Source organism: Salvia splendens, chromosome 4 (genome assembly GCF_004379255.2).
Source record: "Salvia splendens isolate huo1 chromosome 4, SspV2, whole genome shotgun sequence".
In the NCBI taxonomy this organism is placed as follows: domain Eukaryota; kingdom Viridiplantae; phylum Streptophyta; class Magnoliopsida; order Lamiales; family Lamiaceae; genus Salvia; species Salvia splendens.
In genome coordinates, this window is record NC_056035.1 from 23,383,094 (window position 1) to 23,406,304 (window position 23,211).

Consider the following 23,211-nt stretch of genomic DNA (forward strand, 5'->3'; position numbering starts at 1 on the left):
AAGTTCATGGGTCTAAGAGTGTCGTAAGACTCAGTCATAGATTAACTTGAGCATAATCCCTTTAACTACAATATATCATTGGTTTACTTGGATATTTATCCTTGAAAAGGTGATAGATTCCAAACTACAATCTAATATAGACAACATAGTTTACAAGACTTGCAAATACTACCTATAGGTTGTGTCAGTCAGTGGGAGCTAGTACATTTGCAAGTGTAAATGTGATCTAAAATGGGCTAGACAATAACAATGGGCTATACCCAATGAGAACGTTTTTCTCATTGTAGTTATGCCAAGATTTATTTGATCTTATTGTCTATTAGAACTTATATGAATTAGAATGTATGTAGTATGATTGTCAAGACAACCTTCTATAAATAGAAGTCTTGAGGAGATCATCTACATAGAACATCCTAATAGGTATGTAATAAAGGGCCATGAACACATGATTAGAAGCTTATAGAGACCTTCGTGGTCTTAGGCAAGCATCTAAATCAGAATATATGTGTTTTAACAAAATTGTCAAATGTTTGAAATTTGACTTGTGCCATTAAGAGTGCTATAAGCACAAGGAAGTTGAAAATGCATTAAATATGGTATTAAGGGTACTCTACGATGATGAAATCTACAAAGTTGCAAACAACTAAGACTGGCATCTAGCGTAGGAAACTGGTTGTCTGCCCAGTTTAAGATAAAGGATTTCAGAGAAAGTATTACATTCTTAGTATCTAAGTTCTTTTAAGATTACTAGAAAGAATGTTGATATTCTCTTAGGAATCCTATATTTATACATTGCTAGGAACATTTTAGCATTAGAAATTCCATGAAAAGGTTTATACCTTCCAAGATGGAATTTTCTTGTCTCTAGTCAAGTGTCGTTTGACAGTTAGTGAAATCAAGAATTATGAGACTAGTTTTGAAGATAGATGTCTCATGTGTGCTACGATATGTACTAAGTTTGATATTAGTTGTGCTTATGCATAGCAAGTGTATATCATATTAACCATGGCAAGGGACTTTGATTTACGTACATAATATACCATAGTGCTTGAGAAAGACTAATCGCTATATTCTAGTTTACCAGTCATTCATGTAATGTCCTTGGGGTTACACTGACTTAGTTTTATGACTGATCGCCTCAGCACCAGATCCAATTGGCAAGGCAAGATTTGAAAAAATTCCCATACATTGTGAAGTCATCCATAAAAATTCGAGGCCTTCCTCCAGTAGGTCCGAGAATATGCTCATCATGGATCTTTGGAAAGTTCCTGGCGCATTGCACAACCCGAAGGGCATCCTTCTGCATGTATATGTCCCGAAAGGGCACGTGAAGGTCATCTTCTCTTGGTCCTCTAGATCTACATATATTTGAAAATAACCTCTGTAGCCGTCAAGGAAATAAAAGTATTGCTTACCCGCTAGCCTCTCGAGCATCTAATCAATGAAGGGCAGCGGGAAATGATCCTTCCGTGTAGCTTCATTCATCTTCCTATAGTCGATGCACATCCTCCAACCTGTCACCAATCTTGTGGGAACCAACTCATTCTTGTCGTTTTTAACCACTTGAATTCCTGATTTCTTTGGTACCATATGGACTGGGCTGACCCATTTGCTATCTGGGATAGAGTATATGATCCCAGGGCTAGTAGTTTCAAGACTTCCTAAAGCACCCCCTCTCTCATGTTGGGGTTCAGTTTCCTCTTGTTCTCATGATGAGCCTTAGCACCCTCCTCTAGGCGGATATGATGCATGCATAGGTCTAGGATGATGCCCACCAAATCTCACAAAGTCCATCCGATGCCCTTCTGATTTCTCCTCAATACTTCCAACAATTCCCTTTCTTGTTCCTTGGTCAATCGGCTGTTGATGATTACCGGAAATGTCTCTTCATCCCCCAGATAGGCATATTTCAGATCAGGAGGCAATGTCTTCAACTCCTTCTTGGGCGAGATTGCCTCTTGTGGTTGTGGGTTCTTCTCCATACTCTTTTCTTCAAGCTCCCCAAAGTGGGTAATTTTTCTAGACTGCTCAATTCCTCTAAACTATTCAGTTGGGCCAAGTCACTTGATTTAGCTAAACCTGACTTTTGGCAAAATCCCATAATAAGCCTCATTAATTTCCTCATCCGTCAAGTCGCGTGTCACCAGTGCCTCGCACCAATTTACAACCTCTTTGTCAATGGAATAATCCAATTCAGCAGCCTCAAGTTGCCTTAGTAGAAGTTCAGTTTCAAGAAACTCCTGAACTAAAGGCGTAATTACATCAAGAGAGTGTAGATTCTCCATGTCTAGTGGCTTCTTCATGGCTTCATCAATGTTGAACGTGAATTTTTCGCCATGATAATCAAGACAAATTGTGCAATCTCTGACATCAATTATGGTCTTAGCCGTCCTCAAGAATGGCCTCCCCAACAAAACTCCACTTGATTCCCCTGCCTCTGACTCTTTCATTCGGAATACATGGAAATCCGCCGGATATAAGAAATTGTGCACCCTCACGATCACATTCTCCAAAACTCCCGTGCATGACCTGTTAGCTAATTGGATAACTACCTTCGTGTCCACTAGCCTGACTCCCGTTAGCTTCTTGTAAACCGAAACCGGTAAAACATTAATTGAAGCCCCTAGGTCGCACATAGAATGCTCGACGACGCCAATGATGATGGGAAAGGTGAAAATTCCAGGATCTGTTCTCTTTGAAGGAAGCCTTTTTTTCTAGATTACCGTTGACACACTTTCCGGATCATATTTTCCCATCAGCTTTCGCCTTCCCGACTATGAAATCCTTGATGAATCTATTGAACGATGGCAGCTTCAATGCCTGCAGGAATTGCAGGTTGATTTCTAGCTTCCCAAAATTTTCCATAAAATCGGTGGGGTCCCCCTTCTGCCTCCTAGGTTCATCCCGATATGGGTAAGGTTTGGCACGTTTGACCGCACCACTTGGTCCTTCATTATGGTCCTCCTCTTCCTGCCTTTTCTTCTCTTTGTACAACTCTTCAGGTTCCTCATGAGGAAGTACCGGGTCAGAAAAATGAGGCAACGACCCCTTTCCTTTGTCCAAGGAATCCTCTGTTCCAGTCTGCCCTCAGTTCATTAACTCACTTCCTTCGTCTGTCCCCCCCAAGGGTTCAGCATAGTCCTTCCCCGACCTCAGAGTAATCTTGCTAATGTTGGCTCCGTCTGGCATCTTGACAGTGGCGGGAAGGTAACCATTATGCCCGCGTATCTCGTTTAATGTAGTTTCCATTTGGGAGATTTGTTTGGTGAGCATGTCCAGGGCTGCCTCGTGTTCTAGCTGAGCATCTTGTAGCCTGTGTACCACATCATTGTTTGCCTGCATGTTTCCTTGGATATGCTGTTCAGAGTTTAGCAAGTTATCACGACCACAACTCCCTAGTCAAAGAAAGTGTAGCTATTTCGCGACTAAAGCTTACTAAATGGTCCCAACTCTTCACAAAAGGATAATCAATTCAAGAGAAACATTGTCTGAATGTGAAAGAGAGTACAATCATACTGAATCAGAGTATTTTCTGGGCATTGTCTTTAATAAAACAAATTCTAGATTCTCGCAGCGGAAGAGTACCAAGACAGTGCAATATGTATGAAGACATACTACATCAGCTATCTCCTTCTTGCCTAACTTAGTTTACTTTCTTCCCAACACCTCCTCCGCCGCGACAACAATCAACCTGCACATTAAGGAAAACAATATGCAGGGCTGAGTACTTGGTGCACTCAGTTGGCTCATGCCGAAAACATTTTCTCTTTTAGTTGTCAGCCAAACTGAGTGAACAGGGGGTTTTTCTGAAAACAAGTCCCGGACACTAAAAACTGTTATTTCTTTCTGAAAATAGACTGCAGTCATTTAAACTTCTCATGATATACCATATCTAATCTGGTGAGCCGGGAATGTGGCCACATTCCAACGGTCACCGGACCGGCCAACGCTGGCGCTAGCTCACGGTCCCTGTGTGTACACTAGTCCGAGTAGGGTTTGCGGCCCTACTGGGACCCGAATTTGATTAAACTGGTTTGGCATAGCCAAACTTATAGGCAATCATAAATCAAAACTGGGCATGACAACTCATTCAAAATATTCATGCTTTTCACATAAAACACATTCTGAAAGAAAAAAAGCCCACCTCGTTTGCTTAACTCTTTCAAATGGGCACTTCCTGACTTGAGATTTACTCGTCGAGCGTCGACGTTCCTTTACAAATATAATGTACTTAAATTAGGCTTTAAGTAATCATTTATCTTGCATGTATGCATGCCTAAGCGTCCATTTATCTTGCATGTATGCATGCCTAAGCGTGTGTTTATTATTTTATTTCCTTTCTTCTAAATTTAGGAAATCTTAATTCTTAATTAAATCAACGATTTAATTTATTCTGAATCTGGCCGATCTATTCGGGCATAATAAATTTCCGGATTATCTTAATTAGTTTAAAATACTTTATGTGACTAATGAAATTCTCATCTATTTATTTACTGGGTACCATTTCAACACGGCTTAATAACTTCCTTTTCTTCCGTGGCTTAGGGAATAAATTTTGTTACGTTTTTTTTAACTATTCTAAGGTAACGGCTCCAATTAAATTAATGGGCCAAGAATTAAATTCCCAGGCCCAGTTTAGGAATCAACTATTCCGGCCCAGGATGTATCCTTTTTCTTTTAGCAAACTGGCCCAGCTTTTCTTCTTCTCTCTCCTTTTTTTTATTACAATGGCCCAAGTGATATTAAATCAGGCCCAATTGGAGAATAAAAAAAACCCCAAGACATATCGTCTCTCTCCACCTCTCTTTCTCAATTTCTTTATCCCATTTCAAAACAAATCCCCAATTTGGGAGAGAAACTAAACCCTAGCTAAATCGACCACCTCTCCTCGCCGTCTCACAGCGTTCGTCGCCATCTACGGCGCCACCCATCACATCCTACCGAAGTGCTCCACCGTTGCCGACACCCCTCACCTTGTTTACTCTCGGTTTCCCTTCATGATTTGAACGGAAACTCATCAATCGGGGGAAAAGCGTCGGACCTGTCGGTCAGGTCATCGGGAGCTGAGCCGGCCGTCGCGTGGACTCCCACGCTCTTGGTGATGCCAGAGTGCCGCCTCCGTCCCTCCATTCTCGTCGCAGTCCATTTGCCGTGGCCGATCGGCCCAGCAGCGGCGCTGCTACTTTTCGTTGCTAATCTTTCACCGCCGGAGGAAAAAAGAGGGCATCGCCTCATTTTCTCCCTCCGTGAACACGACTTCACCCTGCGCATGTGAAGCTCGTTAGGGCGGTGCCGTCTCTGCACCAGGAGCTTCCGCGGCTGCCTTTGCGGCGTTGCCCTCGCCGGTGGCCTCCGGGCAGTTTCTCGTATCTAAAGCTAAGTCTTCCTTACTTAGCTCATTTATGACTTCTTTAGACGACACCGGTTCTGATTACATGTTTTAGCATTAGACAGGTTATGGTGATTTGATCCTTGTTCATGAGCATCTATGTTCCTAGGTTCTTATGTTCTAGCTATTTGTTTGCTCTAGACGAAGCAATCATGGTGTTAAGGGGATTACCTCTTGTGAAAGTGTTGGTTTGAAGTTGTCGGTCGCTGGCTATGCTAAAAAAAACCGAGCTCCCTGCTCACAGTGTGGTTCTCTTCACCTCTCACTTGCTATCTATCTGGGTGGAAGTGTTGTGGTGTGGTATAGTGTAACCGAGGGGTTTAGCATGTGTATATATACACATATCTTGTAACTTAAAGCTGCAAAGGCTGAGTGTTGGCTGGAACAAGGGATCCACAAGCTGTGCAGCTGGCTGCTCTCTCTGAAGCTCTGCAGAGCATGTACCCTGAGTCCCTGTTTTCCCTCTAACTGATTTTGGTGGCTTTTGGAGGTGTACTCGTGAATTAAATGTGCCATTGCAGCCTTATGTGTTGTACCATGATTGTAGTCCTTATTTCCCCTGTCTGTTGTAGGTTTTCTTTTCTTATTTTGGCTCTGTTTCGCAGGTCCAGGGTGGGGCAGAGGTTGTTGCTGGCAGTGCAGGTCCTTGCTGCACTCCCCTTTACTTTGGCTTACTTGGCAGGTGTACAGAGGGAGGTACAACCCATCAAATGCAGCCTTGCAGTGGGGCAGTTGCTGGAAGTGAAAATCTGCCGGCTGGGATCTGCTGGGGTGCCTTTTTTGCACTATTACAACAGCCTTATGTGGGTGAGTCCTTCCCTTCTTCCTACTGTTTTTTCCTTTGGTTAGGCAGTCCGTTTCCTTAGCCTCTTTGTTCCTCTACTGAACCTTGCTGCCTTTCAGGTTTCAGTGTCGTAGGCTTCTGGGGCGATAATCCATCCCTCGGCCTAGAAAATCCTTCGGATCAAATGGCTCTCCGGACTTGGCGTAATGCATAGCGGGGTCCGAAAAGGAATCGAGTCTTCCCCTTTTTCTTCTTCATGTGGCACGATTGCTTAAGGTTATGTAATAGGTCTTGTAGAGTGAAAACTTAATCGAGTCTTGTAGTAGTTTCACTCGTACATTTTCTTTATTTTTATCATCAATATTTGTAATACACGATTTAAAATGGAAACTCTAGATATCATGTTTTGTTCGCTCAAGAATATAAATGAATTCTCTTTTATCTTTCTACTTTGAAACTTTAGTCTTTATTTCATCAATTCTCGAGAAATTAGATCTCGGCTATTACACAAGTCTCCAATCAGCTCCTCTGTTCCCTTGGGTTGCTTGGCCGTCGGCTGGCTGGAGGTTGCTCCCGGTGGATTACCGGAAGAGGATCCTGACCCATGATGGAAATTTCCTTGTGGTCATTGATTTCCCTGTTGTTGCGAGGGAACACTTGAATTCTGATTCTGGTAGCTTCTCTGATGCGGTGGAACATAGGAGACCATTTGATTGTTCTGATTCATGTTCTGCCAGTGCGGCTGATTTTCCTGTCCCCTATTGTTGTTCCAGTTGTTCTGCCCTTCGTGGTTCCGATTCTGCCATTGGGGTTGCTCCTCATGCTGCTGTGGATAACTGATAGCCGGCTGCTGTTGATAAGTTATGGCCGGTGGTTGCTGGTAGGTAATAGCAAGTGGTTGTTGATACGTGCTAACTGGTGGTGGTGGCTGACTCTGGTTCTGATCTGACCATTTGAAATTTGGGTGTTCTCTCCATGGAGTTTCTCTCTGTTTCTCGGGCACCCAGTTCCCATTAGGGCTCCAATGCCCACCAGCACTCATCTGAGCTTGAAGATCAGGGAGACGGTCCGTAGCTGGGATACATCCCTTCCTGGTTTACTACATCATTCACTTTCTCCTGCGGGACAGGCTGATTCTGTTTCTCCACCGCGGCCAACAGCGCCTTTTCCATTTTGTCCATGCGAGCCTCCATTCTCTCCTCGGCTGTGTCTGCATAGGTATTTACTAGCACCTGCCTCAAGATTGTGGTACGTGGGTTATCATATGCCCTCTTGGCATTGATCAATCTATCCAGCACTCTTTTGGCCTCACTCACCTTCAGTTTAGAGAAGTCACCACCTCTCGAGGAGTTCATTAGATCTTTGCTCTCAGGGGTTAGTCCTTCATAAAAAGTGTTGTAAACATCGGCTTCCACAATACGGTTATCCAGGCATGTATCGAGCAGTCCTTTGTATCTTCCCCAGTATTCACTTAAAGTTTCCTCACTATCCTGTCGGGCTCCTGGAATCTCCTTCAGGGCATTTGTTTTTGTGGAGGGAAAGAAGTAATCCAAGAATATTTGTCGAAACTCCGACCAGGTCCTTATAGATCTCTGAGGCAACCTCATGAACCAGGTGTCAGCTTCGCTTTGTAATGCGAAAGGAATAGCGCGCAACCTGTAATCTTCCTCGCTTGATCCCATTGGTCGCTTCTGAATCCTACAAAGTTTGCAGAATTCGTGCAGGAAGGTGTACGAGTTCTCCACTCTTCGCCGGTAAAAATGTGGCATGACCGCCAGGACATTGTTCTTTATCTCGATCCCTGACTGAGCTGGGGTCAACACTATGGCCTGAGAAGGCTCGCCGTCTATGTGGGCGTTCAGGGATCCAATCTCGGAATCATTATCTTCTACATCCGCCATTGGAGCAGGTTCTTCCTCTGGCTCGGTTTCTTCCCTTTTTAGTTCGGCAAACGGGAGTGTATCTTCCTTCTCTTCAGAGCTTGAATGTGATGGCCCTCCTGTGTTCAACCCAGACCTGGTGACAACGGGGTTAGCTGTTGCTCTTCTCCTCCAGTTACCCTCTGTGTCTCTCCAGTTCACTGTGTTGTTCCAGTGTCCAAAATTCAGGCTCCGGTACATAAACTGCGAAAGAAAATAAACAAAAAAATCAACTATTTACACCAAATATCTCAAACACATGCGCATAAAAATACCATCCATCCCCGGCAACGGCGCCATTTGAAAGCTAGCAAGAGGTTTCCCTCAACCTAATGACTCTAGTTCACACAATAGATTTTAGTATGTCGATATTGCTCAACTAATCAAGTCAATGATGAAGAGATCAGGTAGGCAACTATCCATTCGTTGGTTATGCAAACGGAGAGGCTTAGGGCCTTCAATACCTTAACCCACAATACTATAGACTAGTAAAGGGAAGTAAGAGTCGAATCCCACAGGGACAGAGGCATGTCGAGTTGTGTATGAGACATGTTAGGGGGTTGGCTGCTGCCATGCTTCACTATTGGTGGGTTCACTAAAATTACTCAAGCAATAAACTAACCTGATCAACTAAACTATTAACATGAGACAACATAACTTGAATTGATCAACTCATATATAAACCACACGTCAACCTAACAGCGGGGTCCACTGAGAGGAAAGCGCACTACAAAAAGCTGCAAATAACAAAAAGGTGACAACGACTGCGATCCTAACGACCTTCTTCTTCATTAAGCATCTAAAACGTCATGACTAAGGAAATCAGAGCCTATGACATTAAAACAAGAAACAAACAAATCAAAACACAAATCCATGCGAATTAAACCAAGATAAAACAAATCTAAGGTATCTATTCTAAACTCATGAAAGTTAACGAAGTGAAACTTGGATCTAACTACGAAAAATCGGAAGACATAGCAACAGAGGTAATCTAAACACGATCCAACTTCGAAATCACCGAATCCAACCCAACATGCATCACATACTTCATCCTAACTTCAGATCTAAACATAAATCACTGAGTTACGCAGAGCATTCTTCCAAATTAGAACATGACTAAGCTTAATCAAAGAAACACGAACAGAGAACATCAGATCCAACACAGCTTGCATTGAAAACTCCATTTCACAAACGATCCTCAATAAACAAAACAGAATTCCAAAGCTCAAATTTAGAAGATCGATCAGCAACAAGGAACAGAGTAGAGACTAAACAAAATAAAAACTAAAATTCGGAAGAAAACATGAACGAAAACTAAGCAACAATTATTTTGACCCCTCGGGTTTTAAAGAAAAACAAACTATGAATGCTTCTTAGGTAGATCTGCGTCTCTTCTTCCTTGACGAGGAAGAAAAGAGGACGGTTGATGTAGAACTGCGGCTCCGATGACTCCTAACTCCCGTGCTCCATGCTTGAAAATGTAAACGAGGACTGCGTAGTGACTGAGGTGATACTGGACTCGAAAAAAACTCCCCTTTTGCATGCATTCTCCTTGTTATTTATAGGATGATGTTGGGCCTAAATTCCTAGGTTCCCTTGAGATGGCATCTTTACTTCTCTCTCATGTGACTCATCACTTCATGTGGTGCACTCCACTTGATCAACTTGTCGGCTAGGCAAGTTCCGCTGCTTGTACGCAACTGATCAACCTAGCTCCATTTTTTGCCATTTTCCACTCCTTTATCGAGTTGATCAAGTCGATCATGCATTTGCCGCTTTTACACTTTATGGCCCCTACACACTTAAATTCACCATTTTTTCGCACATTATCAACCCGGTTAGTTTAATAAACCCCTACAAAACCATGCTTGTAATGAGCCCTATCAAGTGTGCATGTAATGTGTAATTTGTGTTTATTGTGTAGTACGTGAAGTATGTGTATTTTGTGTAGTGTGTAATAAAGTGTATAGTGTGTACTTGAAGTGTAGTGTGGATTGTGTAAGGTGGTGTAGAGTGTATATACACAGTGTATATTGTACATAGTGTGTAACCTTTTGCATAGTATGTATGATTTGTGAATAGTGTGGTTTATGTTGTGTATAATGTGTTTATAAATGTGTAGCGTGTGTATTACGTGCAGTGTGTATTTTTTGTTGTATTATATGTTGGTGCAATGCATATATTTTGTATATAGTGTGTGTCGTGTTTGTGTATAGTGTGTGTTTATATTTTGTATATAGCGCGTATTGTGTTATTTGTGAATAGTGTGTGTATTGTGTTTAATGGGTGTATTTTGTGTATAGTGTGTGAAGGGTGTATATTATTGGTGCAATACTTGAATATTGCGTTTAATGTGTGTATATAATGTCTTCATAGTGTGTGCTATGCTATTTTCTGTGCGTGTCTATTTTGTGTAGTGTGAGTGTAGAGTATTACGTGTAGTGTGTGTATAATATGAGTAGTGTGGGTATTTTGTGCATAGTGTGTGTATTTTGTGTTTAGCGTGTGCATATAGTGCTTGTATTTTGTTTATAATGACTTCATAATGTGTGCAATGTTAGTATTTTTTGTACGTGCAAATTTTGTGTGTAGTGTGAGTGTAGAGTAATAATGTGCAGTGTGTGTATAATGTGAGTAGTGTGGGTGTTTTGTGCAAACTTTGTGTATTTTGTGTATAGTGTGTGTGTAATTGTGTATTATCTATGTGTATATAGTGTATTTGGTTGTAGTGTGTGTATATTGTGTATGTATATTTGGTTGTAGTGTGTATAGTGTATGTATTTTGTGTATAATGTATATTTTGTTTATAGTGTGTGTGTGTGATGTGCATATCTTGCATATAGTGTGTGTAGTGTGTAGTGTGTGTAATGTGCGTATTTTGTATATTTTTTAGCATAGTTTCCATGTAATGTGTGTATTATGTATAATGTGGTTCTTGTGCGTATTGCGTGTATATTGTCTATAATGTGTGTGTTTTGTTTATAGTGTATTTAGTTTGTTTGTTTCGTCTATATTGTGTATTTATATTAAGTGTATATAGCGTGTGTATAGTACGTGGAGTATATGAAGTGTGTGTGTAGTGTTTTTTTTTTCTGTGTGTATATGTGGGTGCAATGCTGGTATGTTGGTACCGAGTAAAGGTCAATTTTGGTCGTAAACATATGACTAAAATACGAATTTGGTCCAAAATATTCATTTTTAAAAAAACAGGTCTATAACAAATGAAAATGTCAACAAGTCATCACTAAACTTGAAATCTTTACGAATCTGCAATGGCGGTGCACCGTGGCGGCGACAGAAGACCCTAAGGAGAGAAAGTTAGATATGAAGATGGAGAGGTGGCGGGCGCTGCGCTAGAGCAGCGGACGACAGTGGTAGGAATTGAGGGGTAGGAGGATTCTCTGGTTTCCAATCAGGGTTAAAAATAAATGAGGTGGAAGAAGAGTTTGATATGTAGGGTTAATGTTTATTTCTTGTTGGGCTGCAGTGAATAAATGAAGAGTGGTCCAAAATTAAAAAAAATTAGTTATTTATTTATTTGTGGGCTGGATATGAAAGATGGTCATGTCCCAGTTTCAAAAATAATTCTTTTGGGACGAAGTGTTAATAATTAATTTTAGCCTAAATTTAAGTATAGCTACAATTAATAAGTTTTAATTACTCATTATTGTGTAATTAATTAAGCTTAAAATAATTTAATTCATGCTTTGAATTAATTTTTTAAATCTAACATAAGCCAAATAAATATTTGGGAACTTAAGATTAATCTCAGAAAGGGAAAAACTCGCCATCGTGAAACAAGGAATTTATCTCAAAACCTTGGAAAGCGTACTGAATTTTCTATCCTACATACTAGTGTGGATAAATATTAAATTTATTTTCAAGGGATATTTGAGAAAACTCGAACTTATATTCGTTGTTTATTTTTAAAAGATGTTGTCTTGCCATAAATGTTTTGTGTATAATGCCTATATGTTTTGGCTAAGGCCAAGAGAGTTGTTAATCGAATTCGGGTCCAAGTGAGGAGGGTGGTGTCCCTACTCGAACTAGTGTACACGAGAGACCTATGGCCAAAGGGCGGGTCTAGTGACTGTGGAATGTGGCCACCTTCCCGGCACAAGAATATTAAGATGACCGTGAGGGAACACTATCTATACGGTACAAGATGATCATATATACAAAAAAGAAACTGGATTGCAGTCAAATAAAGGTTTCAGTAACCTCGGGCATTTTTTTTAACAAAAAAACCTGGAGTGTTAGTGTGATGCTTGACAATATTTTCAAATGTATATTTTGACAATGTGTTCACATAATACTTTTGTACTCATATCTTCATGTATTTCTAAATATGCAGGTTGAGCCACAGTGGGGTGAAGTGAGTGTTGTTAGTCCATCAAGAATAAATGTCGAAGGTTCATGTCATCATACAAGGAACCGAGTTCCTTTGCTTCCGTTGTGCCTTTAGGAAGGAAACACTTCATTTAAAGGCTCTGATAAATTATATTTCATTTAAGATTCTGATAATTTATATATGTATGAACAACCACTCAAGTTCGCATGATCGAGTGTAACTTGTTTTAAGTACTTTTTCGTTGAATCTATCTCGAGTATCTTATGGTTACTTGTGCTATCGAGTTTGAATAACATTATATTGTAACTACGGCTTTTACTATACCAGTATTAACACCCGTGCTATGCAAGAGACATAAGAGTTTCAAAAAACGAATACTACTTTTAACGAATCTATAGAAAAAAAGAACTTAAAGCAATGTGAAGATTTACGAAAACAGAAATGTATTTATATTGTCCCATTCTAAATTAAGAATTTATTACTGCCTAATGAATGAAACATTTCAAACTATGCTGATAATTTATGCAATTTTAATTTATGATCTAAGTTGAGTAAAATAAATAGAATAAATGACAAAGAGAAGATGTGTGACTAATGATCAAAGAGTACGAGTTAATTAGAACAAGATATAGAGTAAAGGTCAATTTTGGTCCTAAATATATGATCAAAATACGAATTTGGTCCAAAACATTCACTTTTTGAAAAACAAGTCCAATTTTAACTGCACAAGTGTACTTACCTAATACTGTATGAATGTTAAAGAAAAGGATTCAGTGACCAAACTTCATGTATTTATTTACATTTACAAAATATTATTCGAAAGGTTTAGAAAATTGTTGATATATTTTTAGGATATATGCACTTTAACTGTCATAAAAACTCAATACTAACACTATATTTCATACTTTACAAATTGCTAAACTAAAGAATAAAATGAAAACTACATGATTTCATAAGATATGTGGATGAAAATCATACATTACTATTTCCGTCTATTCTATTGCTCAGTATTAAAATTTCTTCTATTGTTGGCATAAAAAAATTGGAAGCAACATTACAACAAAAGAAGGTAAAACGGGTCCCAAAATTAGGACAGCCTTTCACACCATTGTAAGCTAGCCACTGTCCTGAAACATTTGGATCAAACTTAGTATGAACTGCTGGGGTTTGGTGCCCCTTGCACTGCGTAAGACATGCATATACTAATAAATCATGCATACATATCCATTTGACTGATTATGGGATCAATTACTCATATGTTAAACAATCAAAATTGCATACAAGAAAGCAAACAATTCATGTAAAAGGAACTAAAGCCCTAATTCATGAATTTCATATGGTTTAGAAATACCGATTTGATTCTCCAAAGAATCGACGATTGCTTGCGCCTTCTCCACATGAAGATCTTCGTACTCAACCACGAATCTTCTAATCTGTATCCCAAACTCAGATAATGACCATTGGGTGGGCAAAGCTTGTCAGAACCGAAAAGGGATCAATTAGAAAGAAGACAGTCAGATCTGTGAAGAACTGATTGTTACGTCCACTCATAGAGGGAAGCACGAAAATTAATGATTAATTATGATTTAATCTCCTTTCTAATCTTCTTTTAGATAGAGTTATGATGGGTTAGATTAGGGATCTATGGAGGTTGGACTTGGGCCAAACCTGTTGGACTTTTACTAATTAAATTGAACCCCAATTTAATTCAAATCCAAACAGAATATTATTATCATCCACTCTAGTATAATAATATTGATTGTCCGTCCAGTCTCAAATTACGAGTAATCCGGGCTTTACCTCTTTAACTTATTATTTCCCGTGTTTAAGATCTAAATATCCAATAAGTCAGTTATTTGACTTTAATTAATTAATATCTTTTTTCCAAGAGTTGCTAATTCAAAATATTTATTTATTATTCTTGAATAAATTCCAACCGGCCGAGTTTCTGAATAAAAAATCTTTTTCGAACACCTCTTGAGGATATTATCAAACTGGACTAACCCAGGGCACGATTCATTGCAATAACAATACTAGCACCTCTAGACATTGATCACTACTACCCAAGATATCAAGATTCTTGGATTGCGAAAAATCCGCACCATTTGATAAATCAAAGTAGTGCATAATCAATATCGTATAATCAATGTTAAGTTGTAATAGCTGAGACTTAGATTCTCAAGAATCATGAAATAAAATACTAGAATTTAATTAAGGAATGAATGAGTTTTTTTTAGGGTATAAGTACAAATTTCAGAAATTCAAAGCGGATGAATTACAAATACTAGAAAGGAATATACATCAACCATCGTCAACCACCACAAATTACTCGCTTAGTGGAGCAGCAAGTGGAGGAGTGAGGGAGAACAAGGCCAGAATTGAGAAATAGCAGCACAAGTTCAGTGAAGGTAACCTCAATCCCCTTCAAACTCAGTTAACCAAGTTATAGCATCATGTAGACATCAAGCATGCTAGAAAAACCCCATAGTTTCGAAACTTAAGCATGATAGGAAATAGCCAACGAGATGATACCACAGTTTAGCCTCCTCACACTACATGCTTCGATGGATATAAGAGTAAGCACCCCATCGAGCTTCCAACCGACAATCTCTAATCAAAGAACCACCACCTACGACTCTAAATAGAAACATTAAATAAAGTTAAGAAGAAAAGACTTAGCTTCGTCAGCGGAACACCGAGCTTTGCTTGACGGCGCCCGGAGCAGGGACCTCACGGTTCGACGGCAAGCGAAGTTCCCTCTGCAACAGACGACGGCGAGTGAAGCTCCCTCCGGAGGAAGAAACGAAAACGCCGGCCGGAGTGCGGGCTGTCCCGACGCGACGGATAGACCAGCCGCGGCGTCGGCTAGGGACGGAGACGACACCGGCTCCACGCTAGTAGGCCGTACCCAGCACGAGACGACGAGGAAAGGGCGTCGACGGCGAGTTCACCGAACTCCAACGACGGCGACGAGCTCTCCACCTACCTTGGGTTTCCAAAATTTAGATCCCTAATTGTCGAGAAGGAGACGGGGGAGATAGGAAATTCGAAGGGGTAGAGAAGAGACCACGACGGCGACGGCGACGGAGTGTCGAGAACAGCCACGCGAAAACCACCTGCTTCACCAGACACCGCACAACTCCGTTAGACCAATCAATGACGACATGTGAGTAACGGTGGGACTGAGGTGGGAGAACGGGTGATGAGACGTGACTCCCTCATTTGCGATTAGGGATTTGATTCCTCTGTCCTCAGTTGAGAATTTTGAGTGGGAACGAGAGAAGATACGATGGAGAAATGAGTGTATTCGACGGGGGAAGCCAGCGACGGGCGGGAACTCGCCGAAGACGATGAGGAGTTTGGCGGAGGAGAAGAGGCGTCGTCGCTCTTCCTCGAGAAATCCCTAATTGAAGGAAAGTCGTCGCTCGACGAGTAATCTCAAGTCAGGAAGTACCCTTTTGAAAGAGTTAAGCAAACGAGGTGGGCCTTTCTCTTCCTTCTTTTAAAGCGTGTTTTATGTGAAAACATGATTATTTGAATGAGTTGTCATGCCATGTTTTGTTTTGTGGTTGCCTATCTGTTAAATCGAATTCGGGTCCCAGTAGGTCAGTAAATCCTACTCGGACTAGTGTACACATAGGGACCGTGAGCTTGCGCCAGGTTGGCCGGTCCGTGGGTCGTGAACTAGCGCCAGGTTGGCCGGCCCAGTGGTCATGGAATGTGGTCACATTCCCGATTCACGCAGCTGATATGGCATATCATCAAAAGTTTAAATGACTGCAGTCTATTTTCAGAAAGAAATAACAGTTTTAGTGACCGGGACTTATTTTCAGAAAAACCCCGCGTTCACTCAGCTTGGCTGACAATTAAAAGAGAAAAATGTTTTCGGCATGAGTCCACTGAGTGCATCAAGTACTCAGCCCTGCATAGTGTTTTCCTTAATGTGCAGGTTGATCGATGTCAAAGCCGAGGAGGTGTTGGGACAGAAGGCTAAATAAGTAGGAAGATAGCTGGTGTAGTATGTCTTCACACATAATACATTTGTCTTGGTACTCTTCCGCTGCGCAAATTTAGAACTTGTTCTAGTAAAGACAATTATTTCATAACTACTCTGATTCAGTATGATTTGTACCCCCAACACATTTCAGACAAAGTTTCCTTTAAATTAAGCATCTTATGATGAGTTGAGTCAGTTTCAGTAAGATTTAGTCGCGATATAGCTACACTTTCTTTGACTAGGGAGATGTGGTCATGACAGAGTGGTATCAGAGCACCTTTCTTTCGCTTTGACCCAAGAATCTTCCTTCTAAGCCTTTGTCCATAACAATAGTACTAGGCTAGGAAGTTAACAGAATGATCAGTACAAGATCCCAACACCTCAGCTCGACACGATCAACTGCACCAGAAACAGGGGTCGACGCCCGCTCGTCTAGAAAAGAGTTTTAAAGAAAGAAAATATTTTCAATTTCGGAAAGAAAATGAAAATTTTGAGATTTTCAGAAAAAGAAAAGAATTTTCACAGCCCTAAGTGGGAACGAAAATGTTTATTTGAAATGTTTGCAAGATGCAACATGATAGCTGATATTTTGCATGAGATATGCTTAAAGTATCTGAGATTTATGAGCTTGACTTGACATGAATGTATAGGTGTCATGTGGACTATGCATGCGAACCTAGAGTGTTTTAGAGAAGTACCGTAGGTGAGACATATGCGGCCAAGTGCTAGTAGGATGAGAATTTGTTACCGCCTTCCAGGGCGATGAAACCAATTAACACCCATCAGTTTGGGTAAGCTTCTAATTCCAAGGAATTATGAGGATGAAAAGACGAACCAGAAAGTACCAACGTACGATCTCTAGACAGCAGCGAAAGGAAGTCCATCCCTCCGAACACACAGATAGTGTGTATAAAGATAGATATGTATACTAGCCAGTTATGAGATATAGCCACAGACAGACCTAGTATGACCTCTTCGAGAGACAGTGAATCAGTTCATACCATCTTTTACACAGCTTTTTATATACTTGTATGTACATACTTTCAGTTACGAGCCGTTTTTGGGAGCCTTTCTTCTTTTCATGTAGAGATGGCTCGACAGCGCTATACCCACCGACGCCCACTCCGGGCAGGAGCCGATTCCGAGGCGGTTGTGCGATACTACAGGACGTACCGGCGTTGCCATGGGGACACTCTCGCCGAATTCGTCGCCCACTATGGCAAGCTTTGGGAAGAGGCGAGTCGGCATGGAGTGAAGCCCTACGAGGGCATCGTCAGACTTGTAGAGTTGTTCCCACCGGAGTGGCAGGGGTGGATGGCGGCCACCGCACGGTTACACACTTCATCACAGCCTCCGACCTATGAGCCGACCGGAGACATGCCGGGCTTCCTGAGTGCGGTCTCGTCCAGGTGTTTCCACTTTGGGAACAGGCCTCCGCCAGACACGCAGGCCCCGGGGAGCGAGCGGTTTTGTAGCCTGCCACCTTTGGCCATGATGCGGGCGGCAGACGGGGTATTTGAGGAGGGGCAGTCGTCCCGAGTTCCCGGCCGTCGCAGAAGTAGGGCAGAGATGGGGGACATGTCGGAGTCCAGCGACGAGATTGGGCCGATGGAGAGTGGCACAGGAGGCGGAGAGAGCGAGGAGGATCCCGAGGAGGATCCAGAGGAAGAGGATCCCGAGGAGGAGATGGTAGGGGTCGATGAGGAGCCACAAATTGGCGGCCTCGCGAACATGATGATGGAGGTCAATCCCCCAGCACCCCTCGAGCCTCCACCAGAGATTCCTCCACCTCCCGTGGAGCCTCATCATGAGGAGCTGCCGCTGCCACTCCATCTGGTAGACCAGGCTTTCTACGGGAGCCTATATCTATACGCGAAGTACGTGGATCCCAACTTTGTCGCCGACCCCAGCATACCAGTGGCACCCTACGTGACCCCAGTAGTCCCGCAGCCTGTCATCGTTTCCAAGAACGAGGAGGAGCTGTGGTCACCGATCGAGATGCCATTCCCAGGGACGAGCCACGGCGACCCGGTATGGATCAGTAGCGACTCAGAGTAGGGTCGGTCGGACGGGTCGTAGCCATGTTAGCGCAGTAGATTAGTTTCCCTTTCTTTGTAGAACTCTGATGTCGTCATATGTAACAGATATTAAGTCCTCGCGAGAGGCAATTTTCCCACTTTATGATGAATGCATATGACGTTGCCAAATTATGACTCTTATTTGTTCATTTTAAGTATATGCATGAAAGAAAATGCATGAGATATGAAATGAATCCTAAGGAAATACAGACTTTGCTAATAAAAAAAAGGGGTGAATAACTAGTACAGATATCGGTTTATAAACAGAATGCCTCCCAGGAGACAAGCAGGCAGGCCAGGAAGGTACGCGCAAGCACCAGAGCATGTGCCCCGGAGAAACCAAGCTGGGGGAGCAGGAGCTCAACCGCCACCTCCTCCACCACCGCCTCCTACACTACAGGAGAGGCGGGTGGAAGAAACATTTCTCAAACAGAATCCACCTGTTTTCAACGGCCTGGGGAACCCAGCCACAGCAGAGACCTGGGTGCGTGCGATTGAGCGCATCTTCGAGTTTCTTCAGTGCACCGACAGGGAACGACTCTCATGTGTGAAGTTTCAGCTGGTTGAGTCCGCCGACTTCTGGTGGGAAGCCAAGCGAAAGATCATGACTCATGAACAGTTGGAGCACCTGACCTGGGAGGAGTTCAAGAATGAACTGTTCCCAAGAGCTATCGCAAGGCCAAGGAAGTGGAGTTTTACAGTCTAAAGCAGGGAAAAATGTTAGTGACCGAGTATGATAGGTTATTCTGCGACATGTCACGGTACGCGCCTGGACTAGTGGACACGGACGAGAAAATGGCAGAAAGGTTCTGCACTGGCCTTAGGTCAGAGATAAGGATGGCTCTGGCCAGTCATGGAGGTCTGTCCTATGTCGAGTCCCTGGGTCGGGCCCTGGACATCGAGGCAACTATGCCCATAGAGAAGCTGACTGCGCATGTCGCCACCTCCCCACCGCTGCCACAACAGCAGCTCCCTCGAGAGAAGAGAAAGTGGGAAGGAGACTGGGTTTCGACTGGTGCTAAGAAGCCACAATTCGCTCCAAGGCCACAGCAGAACAGCTGGCAACAGACTGCCCCAGCTCAAAACGTGGAGCGTCGAGCTCAGCCACCTCAATGTGCAAGATGCTTGAAGAAACATGACGGCGAGTGCAACAGATGAATGCTTCCACTGTGGGCAGAAGGGACATTTCGCCAGAACCTGCCCAAGTAAGGCGATTGGGACGGGAGGACGGCGTTCGCAACTACGGGCACTCCAGGCTGAACATGAGAAAGAGAGTGCAACACTCCCTGCACCACAGCCTCAGCGACAGCTACGCCCGAGACTTCCCCCACAGGCAAGAGCCTTTGCACTGCAGCAGAAGCAGGCTAAGGCCGAGAAAGGGAAACGGGAGCAAGGAAATTTGGCAGGTATGGGAACTCTCCTCAACGTACCTATCGCCATTTTGTTTGATACCGGTGCATCGCACTCCTTTATATCAGCACCTTGTGTGGATACTTTGAACTTACCTACGGACATGATAGAACATAAGATGAGGGTGTCCTCACCTGTAGGAGGCCTTATAGACATCACACGAACGTGCTCAAACGTAAATTTTTCCATGGGAAATCTGAACCTAGTAGCTCACAACTTACATGTGATGTCGATGTGGAGCGTCGACATCATACTAGGAATGGATTGGTTAGCCGAGAACTACCCGACCATCCGTTGTAAGGAGAGACAGATAGCATTACAGTACCCCGGGATAGAACCCGTAATTTTCCATGGGATCTTCATGAGAAAAAGAAAGTCGATTATTTCCGCCCTACAAGCAACAACCATGATGAGAAAGGGATGTCCTGCATACCTCGTCTACTTGAACGAAGAGGAGAAAAAGGACAAGAAAATCGAGGACGTAGCGATAGCACGAGAATACCCCGACGTCATTCCAGAAAAACTACCAGGCTTGCCGCCTGACAGGCAAGTGGAGTTTACCATCGATCTAGTACCAGGATCAGCTCCAATATCAAAGGCGCCTTACAGAATGGCACCAAAGGAGTTAGAGAAACTCAAGTTACAGTTACAAGAACTACTGGACCTGGGTTTCATCCGACCCAGTGTGTCGCCGTGGGGAGCACCAGTGCTATTCGTAAAGAAGAAAGATGGCACCTTGAGAATGTGTATTGACTATCGAGAGCTGAACAAGATAACTCTCAAGAACAGGTATCCTTTACCTAGAATCGACGATCTCTTCGATCAGCTGCAAGGAGTTGGTGTTTTCTCGAAGATGGATTTGAGATCGGGTTATCATCAGCTGAGAGTCCGACAAGACGATATACCCAGGACTGCGTTCCGCACCAGATATGGCCAGTATGAGTTCACGGTAATGCCTTTTGGGCTTACCAATGCTCCAGCTGTGTTCATGGACCTAATGAACCGCGTGGTCCACCCGTACCTGGATAAGTTCGTTCTAGTCTTTATAGATGACGTGCTCATCTACTCGAAGAACGAGAAGGAACACGAGGAACATTTGAGGGCCACCTTAGAAACGTTAAGAGCTGAGAAACTCTATGCTAAGTTCAGCAAGTGTGAGCTCTGGCTTAACGAAGTGAATTTCCTTGGACACATAGTAACAGCAGAAGGGATCCGAGTAGACCCCGCTAAAGTTGAAGCCGTGCAACGTTGGCAGTCACCAGCGACGCCCAATGAGATTCGAAGTTTCCTAAGACTGGCGGGATACTACCGAAGATTCATTGAGGGATTTTCTAAAATAGCGAGGCCGATTACTCAGCAGCTCAAGAAAGGAGTTAAAGTCAATTGGACCCCAGAATGCGAAGCAAGCTTCCAGTTGCTAAAGGAAAAGTTGACCACAGCGCCAGTTCTAGCTGTGCCAGAAGCGGGAGTCGACTATGTGGTGTATATAGATGCATCGAAGGTCGGACTCTGGTGCGTGCTGATGCAGAAGGACAAGGTGATAGCATATGCGTCACGCCAGTTGAGGCCGCACGAGTTGAACTACCCAACGCACGACTTGGAATTAGCAGCGGTGGTACACGCTTTGAAGATTTGGAGACATCACCTCTATGGAGTTCGATGTGAGATCTTCACTGATCATAAGAGTCTCAAATACTTCTTTGAACAGAAGGATCTGAATATGAGACAACGCAGATGGCTGGAACTAGTCAAAGACTACGACTGTGGTATAAATTACCACCCAGGCAAAGCAAATGTGGTAGCAGATGCCTTGAGCAGAAAGACTGCGCCTCAAGTGGCTACTTTCCTCACACAAGAGAAAGAGCTTATCCGGGAATTCGCCAAGATGCGACTGGAGATAGTAAGAGCCCCGAAGACAGTGGACAACAAGATTTCCAGCTTGGTCATCGAACCAGATTTAAGAGCCAGAATCATTGACGCCCAGAGATACGATGAAGCCCTAGAAAAGGTTCGTCTCAAAGTGAGGACCGGTAAGGGAGCTAGTTACTGCGAAGAGGCGGATAACGCTCTCACGTTCGAAGGAAGACTATGCATACCCAACGATGAGGCACTTAGGAGCGAGATCATGAGTGAAGCTCATGAGACGCCCTACACTGCCCATCTTGGAAGTACGAAGATGTATCGGGACTTAAAGAAGCAATTTTGGTGGGATGGCATGAAGAGAAGCATAGCATCGTTTGTAGAAAGATGTCTGGCTTGCCAGCAAGTGAAGGCTTTGCATCAACGACCCTATGGGAAGTTGCAGCCTCTCAAGATTCCGGAATGGAAATGGGAGCATATAGCAATGGATTTTGTGAAAGGATTGCCAAAATCACAGCGAGGAAACACTGCCATCTGGGTGATTATAGATCGCCTCACCAAAAGTGCTCACTTCATACCAATTCGTATCACATACGGATAGGGCAAGTTGGCACAAATTTATGTGCAAGAGATCGTACGCCTGCATGGCGTACCAGTAACGATCACCTCAGATCGGGATTCAAAATTTACTTCTAGATTTTGGATGAGCCTACAGCGAGAGTTAGGCACTCGGTTGAATTTCAGCACAGCATTCCATCCACAGACGGACGGACAGTCCGAAAGCACGATTCAGACATTGGAAGATATGTTAAGAGCCGTAGTGCTTGACCGTGGAGTAAGCTGGGAGACAGTACTTCCACTTATAGAGTTTGCTTACAACAACAGTTACCAGGCAACTATTGATATGGCCCCGTATGAGGCACTCTATGGGAAAAAGTGTAGATCACCACTTTACTGGGATGAAGTTGGTGAGAGAAGGATTCTCGGACCAGACTCGGTAGAGGAAATGATAGAAATTGTTCGACAGATCCGAGGAAGAATCAAAGAAGCTCAAGATAGACAGAAGTCCTATGCAGATGCTCGCAGAACGGATTTACAGTTCAAAGCAGGGGACAAGGTCTTTCTGAAAGTGTCCCCATTGAAAGGGATAACCAGATTTGGTGTCAAGGGCAAGCTGAAACCTCGTTTTATCGGACCTTACGAGATCCTAGAAACAGTCGGCCCTGTGGCGTACAGATTAGCACTCCCGCCAAGTTTCGGAAATGTTCACAATGTGTTTCATGTATCACAGTTGAGGAAGTATGTATTTGACCCCAATCACATAGTACACCAAGAAGAAATGGTGTTAGAACCAGATTTGAGCTATGAGGAAAAGCCAGAAGCAATTCTGGACAGAAAAGTTAATGAGTTGAGGAATAAAAAT

The 23,211-nt window shown here is 43.0% G+C and overlaps 1 protein-coding gene and 1 long non-coding RNA gene across 2 annotated transcripts; one reads left to right on the forward strand and one right to left on the reverse strand.

The window, feature by feature from the left end:
* Positions 1 to 4,791: 4,791 nt before the first annotated feature.
* On the forward strand, positions 4,792 to 6,622 carry LOC121801214. Its single transcript, XR_006050559.1, has 2 exons — positions 4,792 to 6,196; positions 6,293 to 6,622. It is a non-coding gene; the product is annotated as an uncharacterized LOC121801214 (long non-coding RNA).
* Positions 6,623 to 6,798: 176 nt separating this feature from the next.
* Positions 6,799 to 7,215, reverse strand: LOC121800856 (putative uncharacterized protein DDB_G0288537). The gene has a single exon (XM_042200348.1). The coding sequence runs from the start codon at positions 7,213 to 7,215 to the stop codon at positions 6,799 to 6,801; it is 417 nt and encodes a 138-aa protein (XP_042056282.1).
* Between the last annotated feature and the right edge of the window lie 15,996 nt (positions 7,216 to 23,211).